At 45.1% G+C, this 12,198-nt stretch overlaps 1 protein-coding gene across 1 annotated transcript in view; it reads left to right on the top strand.

The window, feature by feature from the left end:
• Positions 1 to 3,847: 3,847 nt before the first annotated feature.
• The window catches only part of LOC102897551 (pancreatic lipase-related protein 2), a 20,327-nt gene continuing 11,976 nt past the window's right edge, over positions 3,848 to 12,198 (top strand). The window contains exons 1-5 of the mRNA XM_006920835.1: positions 3,848 to 3,896; positions 4,453 to 4,607; positions 5,099 to 5,214; positions 5,555 to 5,561; positions 6,831 to 6,965. Of these exons, the coding sequence (XP_006920897.1) occupies positions 3,848 to 3,896; positions 4,453 to 4,607; positions 5,099 to 5,214; positions 5,555 to 5,561; positions 6,831 to 6,965 (462 nt within the window). The remainder of the gene's footprint in view (positions 3,897 to 4,452; positions 4,608 to 5,098; positions 5,215 to 5,554; positions 5,562 to 6,830; positions 6,966 to 12,198) is intronic.

Below are 12,198 nucleotides of genomic sequence, written 5' to 3'. Positions count from 1 at the left end.
GATTCACTCGTGTGTCTGTGGTCAGAGTGAGTTGAGTCAGCAGCGCTGCTAGGCTCGGCAGGGTCTCTCACGTACTTGGGGGTCAGTTGGCTTTGAGCTGGTCCAAGATGTACGTTTCATGACCAAATCGAGTCACACAATTAGCCAAGATTCAAGGGATGGGGATAAAGACTCCAGTTGTTGATGGAAGGAGCTGCAAGATCATACTTCAAAGGGTATGGCTATTTGGAGAGGGAAGAACTGTGACCATTTTCGCAGTCCATCTATTGCCATTTCTAACCTGCTTGTCCATCCTGGGGAAGCCTGGGGCTGCAGAAGGAATAGGCGTCAGGAGGGTTTTCACAGGGATGGGTCAGCCCAGGCTCCAGTCTCTGGTCTTCTTACACTGTCTTTTCCTCACTGCTGTCATCAGAAGTGAGGGCGCCTTTTTGGTTTATCACTTTTGACTTTCCCCATGACAGCATGCTTCTTATCAAACAACTAAAGCCGATGAATAGAGAGTTGGTTCTTTTTATCTTAAAACAACACCACAGTCCTGATCGGATTTGCTGATCAGGAAACCCAATCTCCACAGTCATCATTCGCCCTTGATAACTCATGCAAATCACCTCATTATTTCAAGGTGTGGTTAACACAAACAATACTTTTAAAGAAATCCCATACCCACCTCCACCTGCACTTTGTACAAAGTTAGCAGAGTCAGCTGATTTAGAATTGTTATTTTATTACTGCGGAACCACACGCTTCTAGTAGCTGCCCAGCTCACAACTTCAGCTCCAACTTTGGGTGCACAGGGGTGGGTCTGTCCCATAGGACCCATTTCCCATTGCTAATGAAGTTAGGGACAGTTTCTGACCTAACCAGGCCAATCTCCTGGTAATTAAGAATGCTCAGCTGAGCTACACAAAGCCAGGGGGGCCCTACAGCAGAGGGGATCTGGGGACGATGAGGGTCTTCAGGATGGCCTTACTTCTTGGGCTTTTGTGGGTCTATGGTTCAACCATTTCATGAATTCCATGAGATGTCCCAATATTCTTTTAATAAATTTCTCCTTTAAAAAAAAAATTAGCTAACCCAAATTAATTTCTGTTGCTTACAACCAAAAGAACTATAATATCTCTATAAAAAGTTCCCTGTTTAAATATTCATGGTCTCTATTTCACTGTTGTTTTGGGAGTGGCGGGGCGGGGCGAAGAGCCAACACTCACAGACATTTTGTCCCTTAAATTTTAGTTTAAGAATTTTTCCCACAGGTTACACCATCCATGTAGAAAGTGACAAATGTGTAAGAATATTTATCAAGGCGTTGTTTTCAATGGTAAAATATTGGAAACAACTAAATGTTCATCAACACATCAGCTCTGATCACCTTTAGGTGGTTTTAGCCATTGAACCCCAGAGACAGGGACCTTTCCTTTGGGGTAGACATGAGGTCCACAGATGAACTTGGCAGAAGGTGAAGTGAAAGGGGAAAAGGTATAGGAGCCTTACTCTCGTGCGAACTGTGACAGATCGTGTGATGACGGTTTCTCCTAAATCTAATGAGGTTCGGATTCTTCCTGCTTCTCTGAAGAATGGCATCTCTCTTTCTCTTTCTTGAAACTGCGCCCTCTTACCTTTCCCAGCCCTGAAACTCACTGAGAATAAGGGTTAAATGCCCACGAACTCTATTCATGTGCATGTTCATCATTTTATTAATTTTATTAATTTATAACTACTTCACTGACAGGCACAGTTCTAGAAGCTGGGGGTATAGCAGTGGTCAAAACAGATGAGCCTCTGTCCTCATGGAATTGCAGTCTAGAAGGAGGAAGCATGACTTCAAGCAAATAAACAAGTAGATAATTATAACTCATCCCAGAGATCTGACAAAAACAAAGTTCTGGGGAGTGGGGGACCTGATGTTGTGTGGGAGGCTGGCAGTGGAGGGACTTCAGGGGTGACCAGAGAGGAGACATTTAAACTAATTGTTGAACGATAAGAAAGAGCCAGCTCAATGGAGGTATAGGGAAGAGAATTTTAGGCTGTAGGAATAGTAAGTGCAAAGGCCCTGGGGTGGGAAAAGACTTGGCATGTTCAGTGTTCAATGGAGTCCAATGTGGTAATGTGGAGGATAAGATGGGAAATAGGAAGAGAAAAGGCCCAAGAGGAAGTCAGGGCCATCTGACATCTGCTACCAACCCATTTACCTGTTGACTCACCATTTGATTATCACGAATCTCCTCTTGGGCCAGCACTGCCATTTCAAAGAAAGGCATAAAGTCCTTTGACTTGACCAGCCTCTGTAAAGAGAGTTTGCTCCAGCACCTTCCTAGATTACCTGATCAGACATCCAGAGCTTAAATACCTTATTACTTAGGTCAACCAGATGGCTCAAGTCTGGCAGTGCAGGGGGAAATTTATTTTCTATTTTGACTTATTTCGTATAAGTAATTCCCTTGTTCTATGTGGTTTACGCTTAACAATTCTTGGTCACAACCTGCTCAGAATAACTGAATATTCAACATCTCCTTATTTCACTTGGAATAGACTGGATTCAAACCCCATCTCATCACTCATTAGCTGTGTGACTTCGTAGACAATTTATTTATCTCTCTGTGCCTCAGTTTCCACATAATGTGAAAAGAGGCAGATAATGGTACCTACTTCACTGCATTATTATAAGACTTAAATTAGATAATATATGTAAAGTGCTTAACACTAACAGCACATGGTAAACCTCAATACTGTTGGCATTTGTTCTTTGCTATTCCGGGGGAACCTTTTTTGTTTTCTAAACAGGGGAGCCCCTCCAGGGTTTTGGTTACTCAGAAGGAGTGTAAACTTTAACAGTGAGGCATCTTTAACTTGGGGATGGGGTAACGCACCGATGGTACTTGCCACTTGAAGGCTTATCTGCCTGTCGTGTGAACTGGCCGAGCTGCTCACAGATGCGTGTCTGTGGGGAATTCATCACAGGCCTCACAGAGGCCAAGTCTTCTAGGAAAAGTGTGCAACCTTCAGACTGTCTGGGGAAACTCGGCAGATGTGGCGTGGTCTGATGACATGGGCTTTTAGAGGCTCCTGATTCCAGCTATTCAAAATTATAGTGGGATATAGAATAATTGCTGTTGTTTTAAACCATTGTGTTTTGGGTTGGTAGGTAACTGAACAGGTAGTTAATGGGAGACTGTATTCAGAGACTATTGTGGGGGCTGTTGAATCTGTCTCCAAATCACAGGTCCTCAGGGATTACTTGACTGCCAGAGACAGAGACAGAGACAGACAGAAAGACAGAGAGACAGACAGACACAGAGAGAGGAGGATTTTGTTAATCAGACACTTCCCTTTCCTTTCGGTTCTGTGGGGGGCATTTCTATCCACTCTAGGTGACAGCTACTACCCTCCATTATTAGAGTTTGTTGCTGGGTCCTCATTGGGACTTGTAAGCAACTTGATGAAATAGAAAACTGGCAAGTGTGGCCCACTTGGCTCACGATCACATGCACGGTACACAACTAGGGACTTTTCAGCCTTTTTAATCAAGCATTCTTTCATCTTCCCAGACTTATGGGAAAATTGGACCACTGTTATTAACCTTTTTTGTATATTTGTGCAGATTAAAATATTAAGTGCACACAGCACGTTTTATCATCACTTGCTGTTTCCTTGAAGCAGTGACCAAATAATAAGGCTCGAGTATAAAAAACGTCCAAGGCACGGGACCCAGAGGGACAGGGTAAGTCACCTTCACTAGTCTCCCTCTCACGGGGAAGGAGAGGCAAAGAAAATAGCCTGGAATTGCCAAGAGTCTGCTTATTGCTCTGGTAACGCCTGGTGAGCCTGAAAATGTCTGAATTTATTGTAGATGGTGAGCATCTGGACCATCGCACTTTTCCTGTTGGGAGCAGCCAGAGGTGAGAAACAGCACAACCACCCCTTGTGAAGCACTTAAACCTGACATCTCAGCACTGGCCAGAGAGAGCCTTAGCCATGGCAGGGCTTCCAGCAGCTCCAGACAACTTTGGTTCCAGAAAGAGGCAGCAGGGCTGACACTCTGCCTGGGAGAGGGGGCAGTTTGAGGGGGATCCTTCTTCATAGCCTCTCCCTGCCATCCTGCCTTCATGCCAGGGTGCCCTAAGCCAGACTTTTCTAGATAAAGCATTAAACACCTGCCTGAGTTAACATATTGACTTAGAAGTGTCTGTTATCACATTAGTCAAATGAATTTATCTGAAGACTGCAGATGGGTCACAGAACTTTGAAGTTTTGATCCTGGTTCTGAGTGAGGCATTGTTGGTGTCTCTACATGACTCAGTGGAACTGTTTCCGAACCAGAAGGTGGGCAGAGATAGGTGTCTGCATGGTCTTCGGACAGTCCCCAGGCAAGGAGGTGACCTGGCCTGAGCAGCAGTGATGTCCCAGATCCCAGCTCAGGAACTAATCCTTAAGCAAATCATCCTTTCTCTGTAGGAAGTGAAATTTGCTATAGTCACATCGGGTGCTTTTCTGACTCTGAGCCCTGGGGTGGGACTGTAATCAGGCCCCTGAAAATTTTTCCCTGGAGTCCTGAGAAGATTGGCACCCACTTCCTGCTCGATACCAGTGAGAACCCAAACACCTTTCAGGTGAGACCTCTGTCATTTTAACATCATAATAGATGGATGAGGGGCTGTGCCCAACCCGCAGACCGGGAGTTTTTCTCTGTACCCATCTCCTCCATCATACTCTGCCAGACCCCATCCCTCCAGCTGCACCCCAGGCATAGCCAGGCCTGCACGGAGTAGGTCTGCAGTAAAAAGTTAGCTTGAATGAATGAATGGCTCACATTTGCTAGAACCTCTAGCTGGTTGTGCGATTCTGGTCTGGGGCAAAGAACTTAATGAAGAACCTTACGAAAAATAAGACCTTGAGCCGCAATGCAGACCCAGTGGAGACAGGGATTCCTGACTTGGGAGGTGGGGCAGGAAAAGAAAGGTCAGGGTGCGCTTCATGGAAGAGGCGGCTTTTGTGCTAAACTTTGGAAGTTTGCAGCATTGGCATAGGCAGAGATGAGGAAGAGAGACGAGCTTGAGCGGCTGGGTGGCAAAAACATGTAATCCTTCTGCATTTGTCACAGGTTCTCTTCTCTGATCCATCAACAATTGAGACATCAAATTTTCAAACAGACAGGAAGACCCGGTTCATCATCCATGGCTTCATAGACGAGGGAGATGAGAGCTGGCTGACAGACATGTACAAGACAGGTGCCAGCTCTGATCCCGGTGGCCTGCTCTGGTGGCTGCTGCCACCGCTTCCCACTAACGTCCCTGCCTCCCTGTAAGTGACTGTAGTAAATGAGCTCAAATGCAATTAAATGCCTCTCCACAAAAATAAAAATTCCCTCCCACATTTCTGGACTACCTCTGTAGCCTGAAGCAGTGACATTTGCTATGCGAACAAACACGTCCTCATTTCTGGTTAAATCAAGGTTCAGTGTTGTCTGATTCCATTTTCATTGTAGATACTTTGTATTCGGGTAAATAAGGAATTATGTTCTTTTTGTTCAAATCTTTCCTTCATCCCTGAGAGTCAGATGTGTTGCTATGACCGTTTATTTGAGAATAGACAACTAAGATTGACTGGGTGTCAAAACGGGCAGACTAGAAAGTGCCAAAACTATACATAATAGAGCATCTGTTGGTCCGAAGAACAGACAACAGATAAATACACACATATGCACGTGCATACACATACAAACACACATAGATACATGTGTACACATGTGCACAGGAACACACACAAATACAGAATACACCCTCAAACTTTTTTTATGTATACACGGACTCACTCTATTTTTTTGACACATGAGAATTTACCGCAGCCCACACATTAATAACTCTGACCTATAATGTCAACATAAAAAGTTACAAGCCCAGAAAATTGAAGTCATTCTGCATCTGGCCTTGGTTGACCAGGCATTTAACTCTTGGCCCCTCGCTATGCCACCATTAATGAGCACCGTAATGTATAAACTGTAGGGTATAGTTTGTACCCAAAATTCTCCAGGTTTATAAGAGATTCCTCAGGATGGCTTTAAAAATAAAAGTCCCAAGGCAACAACTCTCGGTATCTCTGTGTGTGATCACACAGAGTAGTGTATTTGTAAAAAGATTCTGAGTGGATTTTAAATTTATAGTATCATTTTAAACTCGAGCTGGTCATATATACTGCCTGGTGCATCTTCTAAGGATAAATCAATTTCTTCAACATCCAGGAAAACATTTTCCTGGATGACATTCAGATTCTTTAATCTCTTTTAAATCAGCGTAGTTCTATTTTTCAAATATCTGCAGTGTGTTTTCTCCATGAAACACTTTGCTTTCCTAACTGTAAAATAGTGATGCTTCCTTCTAATTTTAAAACTTAGTAAATACCTAGCAGGCTAAGGGTAAAGGCAAACCTAGTAATTGACAGTATTGCCAAGAGGCTGAAAGGACCCCTAGGAGTCAAATCCACGCGGTCATTCAGACACTGGCCACCAGAGGTTGCACTTGAGGCCTTTCCTTTTCGAAATGGGGCTCCTTTAATGATGCAATTGTTTCCTCCCACCTAAACAACCTTACTGAATTTGGCCAAAGAAAACCAGAGAGTGTTCAGCTTCTAATTAATCTACAAGCTAGAGAGGGAATGGATTTGCATTCACCCTGAGAGATGACTCCTAAGTGACAACAATCCAGTCTATCTCAGTGGCCCAGGTAAGACAGGACAGGGGAACAGCCCACAGTGACTACCAGCAACCATTTCAGAGCCCTGGCTGATATGGCTTCATGTTCCCCTGAAATAACATCTTGGCATCTTTCCAACACCAGAATACGTTCCAGGTAGAGGAGGCGAACCGCATCTGCATGGACCAGAAGACGAGCTCCCAAACCACCTGTACGCAGGCCACCAGCAACGTGCACATGGTGGGCTCCCAGGTGGCCCAGAGGCTCAGCGTGCTCTCGGTGAGTGGCCGGCCAGGCTGCTGAGAAGGCAGGCAGCACCCGCTGGTCTCCGTTGGGAAAAGATGCAGCTGAGATTATATATTTAAAGAAGAATTAGAAAGTATTGATATTTCTCCTAGGTCTTACTTCTAAAACCCTGAAAAACAGGTTGAGGAAAAACAGGAAGAGCTAACATTTAGGAGGCAGGAGCTTTTACTATCATTTTCAATTGACAGATAAGAAAACTGAGGCCCAGAAAGCTTAACTAGTTTGCCCAAAGGATCACAGAGCGAGTGAGTGCAAGACTTGTCTTGCCCCAACGCATCTAGCTCCAAGGGACTCCACTACACCACGTGGGATCTGTTTGGGGCAAAAGACAACATCTTCAGGGAGAACCGAATGAAGTCAAAGGTCACTAGGTGCAACTGGCATGGACCAGCATCACTGGCCTGTGGTTGTGGGTCCTGTTGATGTTGGGGATTCTCTACTGCCATATCGATTCTGCTGTTTCCTCCTGTCCTGGTCTTCGTTTTAGCAAATTCAAGTCTTTAATTCCTCAGTTAAGTCGCTCATTTTTCATGACTGTTTTCCAACCAGATTAAGGTCCCAGCTATTTCTGTCTTGTATTTCTGTCTCGTAACCAATTTGTTCTAACTACTTCTGCGCGCCTACAGAAGTCAAAACCCAGGCTGTTTGTACTAGAGGCGCTGTAGATCAATAGACGAGTGTATTTGGATGAATGTCCCTCTCTGAGACCGACATGTGCAAACACCTCATAGTTCTATGTCGTTTGTTTGTTCATCCAATATTTGGAGAGAACAGTGTCAGGAGCTGTGCTAAGAGGTAAAGAGGATGGATAAGGTCCCAGGCTTCGGAGGACTTTACAGTGAAAACTTGACAATGAAATGGAAGGGTGGGGGGTGGCGCATGTGGGGGCTGATCCAGATGGGGCAGGGCTGGGGCTGATGTGGGCTGTGTTGACGTGAGCTGGCACATGGTTGGGGGGATGGACAACAACAGGAAGGGAATTCCAAACTAGGCCCAAGGATAAGAGAATATGGCATATTTCAGGGCCTGAAAATTTCACAAAGGATTTGGCTAGAGAAGAGTTTAGAAAAATAGACTCTTTAGTCAGGAGAGCTCTGAGGCCCTGGTAACGAGTTTGGGCTTGATCCTGAGGTCAGTGGGAGCCACAGAAGGTCTCAGAAGAAGAGTAACAACATTAGGTTTGTACGTCACAAAAACCACAGCTCAGAAATGCCCTAAGAATACAATCTTCCCTCTCCAGACAAACTACAGCCACTCGCCTTCCCAAGTCCACCTCATCAGCCACAGCCTGGGAGCCCATGTGGCTGGAGAGGCAAAGAGCAGGACTCCAGGCCTGGGCAGGGTTACAGGTAAGGCCCAAGGGGTAGAGCTCCCAGTTTTGTCCCCAGTAACCCCACAACATGGTACGAGACTGCAGCCCTGCTCAGAGCTGGCCTGAAGGAGACTGTTTCCCTCGGCCACGGCAGAGCCGGTTACAGCCCGCACGGAACATTTCAGAAAGTCCCCAGGAAACCCATCCGTGTGGCAGGGGAGGTGGTGGCTTCATTCTCTGTCATTTCCCTTTGCTTCTCCCACCTCTGCCCCCATCCCTCCTCTCTAGATCCAAGTTTTCTGATGGTGTGGGTTGCTCGGCGGGACTGGGCACCCCAAAAAATGCAGGCTTGTATCAACCTGAGAAAATATAACTAAGAAGGATCCATATTGTCATTTCATTCCCGTCCCCCCTTCTCTCCGAAGTCAAAGGAGAGGAAACGTGAAATGTTTATGTTTACAGCTTCTGCTGCCTTTGCTGGCAGAAGAAACCCAGCCGCCATCACAGCCAAAAGCATTATTTTAACCCGAGCAAAGCCTTTCAGTTATAACAACAGCAACAAACTATATCAAGGTAATATAGTAATAATATAACGTTGATATAATTATTATAGTAAGCATAGATTAAGTGCCTATTTATCCCAAATACTGTGCAAAGTGCTTTATGTTTTTTCATTTAATCCTCACAACTGAAGAAACAGCCTCAAAGAAGTGAGTAGTTTGCACAGTCACACGACTACTCAGTAGTGGGACTGAGGTTTAAATTCAGTTTTGCTGTCATTCGGCTCAAGCGAGTCTCTACCTTTAAAGAACTCCCTTTTCTATCTTCTGTAACAAACAACTATGTTCATGACGTTTCGGGGGCTCTGACCAAACCTTCGGAAAACTATTGACAAATCCAGGAGCCCTGTCAAGAAGCAAATATAGTCAGGAGAAAATAATAATAATTAATACTTATGCATCCACAGGTGCCCGCCACTATGTTAAGGGCTACATATATTAACTCATTTAATCTCACAACAATCATATACAATAGATGCCATTACTACTCCCATTTTATAAATGGGGAAACTGAGGCACAATAAAGGTCAAGTAATTCGCCCAACTTCATGAGTAGTGATTTGGAGCCAAGCTGTCTAGTCCCAGAATCTTGTCCTTATCTACAATACCATACTGTCTTGCCCTTTTTTCCTTCAAACTTGGGAAGAAAAAAGAATATTAAAGAAGAAAGATAAACAAGTAAACGAAAAAACAAGTAAATGAAAAAAATCTGATGTGGAAAAAAAAATCCTTGCTCAAAAACAAACTATATGTCTTTGCTCATCTGCCCTTCTCTGTCCATGCCACTGGAGTCCTCTTGTAATATCCATCCTTAAGACCCAATGTCCTCCTATTCAATACCCAAGGCCATGGCAATGACCACCTCCAGGTGATGGCACCCTTTTAGTTGGGCAATGCACAGTCTGAGCAACTGTACACCTAGAGGTCTTGCTGGCACCTCTAGCTAGGTCCATTGTCTGTAGCACTGACCATCTATTTTAGGGTTGGATCCTGTAGAAGCAAGCTTCTAGGGTACTCCTGAAGAGGTTCAACTCGATCCCTCTGATGCTACCTTTGTGGATGTGATTCACACAGATACAGCTCCTCTGATCCCATCCTTGGGTGAGGCCCCATGGTGCACAGCTAAGAGCATGTGCAATTGTGTTTTACCTAGGAGAGCCTTGCATTATAAAATGCTCATTGCTGTTCCAAATATTTCTGGTTTTTGAATGGGCCAACTGGTGGGTCACCTTGACTTCTTCCCCAATGGAAGAGAGGAGATGCCAGGATGCAAGAAGAATGCCTTATGGACCTAGATGGCATCTGGACGGGTGAAGCCAGAGCAGAGTGGGGCATCACCTCCCTGGGGTGAGCAGCACTTTTCCCATAGCAAATCTTAAAAATAAAAACACCCTGCTCTTTAAAAATATAAGATTCCCCCTTCTAGACCTTACTTCTGAAAACTATAGCCATATATGATTTGTTATATCTAAGCTCTACTGATTTTGTACTTTCTTAAAACATTGTCGTGGGTGTCCTGGAGCTTACAAGCAACAAAGAATTATAAAACTATTGCTTAAAGATATAACTCCAATAATCACGGGCCGCTATGCCGACAATATTCGCCCTCAAGGCAAGTGAGGAGCAAAAGTTCTTCCTGACCACAGGAGACTCCAGCGATTTTGCCTATAAGCTGCTCTTTGACTTTCCCTCCCGGGTAAGAGCTCCATACACTGGAGCTACTATCCTGTTCAGTCAGGTCCGCAGAGTGGCTGAGCCAAGAGCGAGGCCATCTGTTAATCAATCCACTGTGTTTACAGAGGGCCCCATGTGCTTGTGGAGAAAGAGAGCATGAGCAGTCTGGTCACTGCCCCCAAGGAGCCCGGTCCTGCCAGACAGAGGACCCAGAGACCTTGTCCTAGGGCCCAGCCGCCTGTCGAAGCTACAAACCTAACGCTTCCTTCGTTGCTTCTGAATTGTAAATCAGCAAATACCTTTGCTTGACAACTCCAATCACCAGGTAAAGGACTTCTGACACTTATAAAGGATTCGTTTTTCTCCACAGGTCCAGCTTCTGTAGCGAAAATACAGTGAGAGAGACATTCTGCTCACTCTCACGCCCTATTCAACTCCAGGCACAATGAAGTCACTGCATGAACATCGATAAAGCCCTTTGATTCATCAATCTACTCACGAAGTCCGTCGCTGATGTCCGCTGCCCCCTGTGGGAACATTTGGGAATTGAACGTTTTAAAAAGCCCTAATGTCTTGAGCACATCGTGTATTTGTCCCAATTTCCTTGGTCCTCACACCCACTGTCTTTTCCCCACCTGAGGCAGTGGGTGGCAAAGAACAGCAGAACTCGAGTGTGGGTGTTTGAGGCCTCAGTTAGCCCCGCCTCTCACTTTGCAGGTGAGGGCACTGAGGCTCAGATTAAGGGAGTTAGTCTGCACTCAGACAAACCTCAAGCAGCTTCCGCCCAAGGGTTCTCTGCTCTTTTTAGGTTGGGGTCCCAGAAGAAGGCTGTGTGGGCCTGGAGCTGGGAGAGTCGGGGGGATGTGGTCCATCATGATGCCCTGGCCTCCTGCTAACTTGTCCCCATCTCACCCCAAGGTGCAGTCCAGGGCATGCCAACAGGGACACAAGATATGGAGTGACCCTTTCTGACATGTACTTTTCCCTCTCAGGGGACCAGTATCTGTGTATGGGCAGTAGACTGTGGTCATACCACATAATATAAAAGATGCATGGATTTGGGAGAGTTGTAGCCTCCCTCAGTCTAAATTGTATCTTATTAAATTTGTCCCTCAATACCTTATATCTCCCACCTATGCATTGCCGGGAACATAAAAGCAACTTCCCTGTGTCTAGTACAAGGGTCAGCAAACTTTTCCTATAAATGACCAGGTAGTAAATATTGTAGTATTTTGGGGCTATATGGTTTCAACTCAACTCTGTTGCAGCTTAAAAGCAGAGACAGACAATATGTAAACAAATGGGCATGGCTGTGTTCCAATAAAACTTTATTTATAAAAGCAGATGGATTTGGCCCTCAGTTTGCTAAACCCTGATCTAGAAAGTGATCTTTTTGCCCTGGCTGAGTCAATAACCATCTGTGAGACCTTAGACAAGTCATTTACTCCATTCCAGGCCTCAGTGGCCATATCAGTGTCCAGACCCAGTTCACAGTGAGGATTAGGACAAATGGGAGGAGTATGAAAGCTCTGACACAAACTAGATGCTTGACGGCTGGGAATTCCTGTCTCCGGAGTATGCAGCCCGTGCTTGTTAATAAGTTGGTTCCTCCCTCTTGTTTTTCTTCCCCAGAAAATGTTTAAAGTGGAACAAGTGAATT

This window comes from Pteropus alecto, unplaced genomic scaffold (genome assembly GCF_000325575.1).
Source record: "Pteropus alecto unplaced genomic scaffold, ASM32557v1 scaffold177, whole genome shotgun sequence".
In the NCBI taxonomy this organism is placed as follows: domain Eukaryota; kingdom Metazoa; phylum Chordata; class Mammalia; order Chiroptera; family Pteropodidae; genus Pteropus; species Pteropus alecto.
This window is presented reverse-complemented; position numbering and strand designations above follow the sequence as displayed.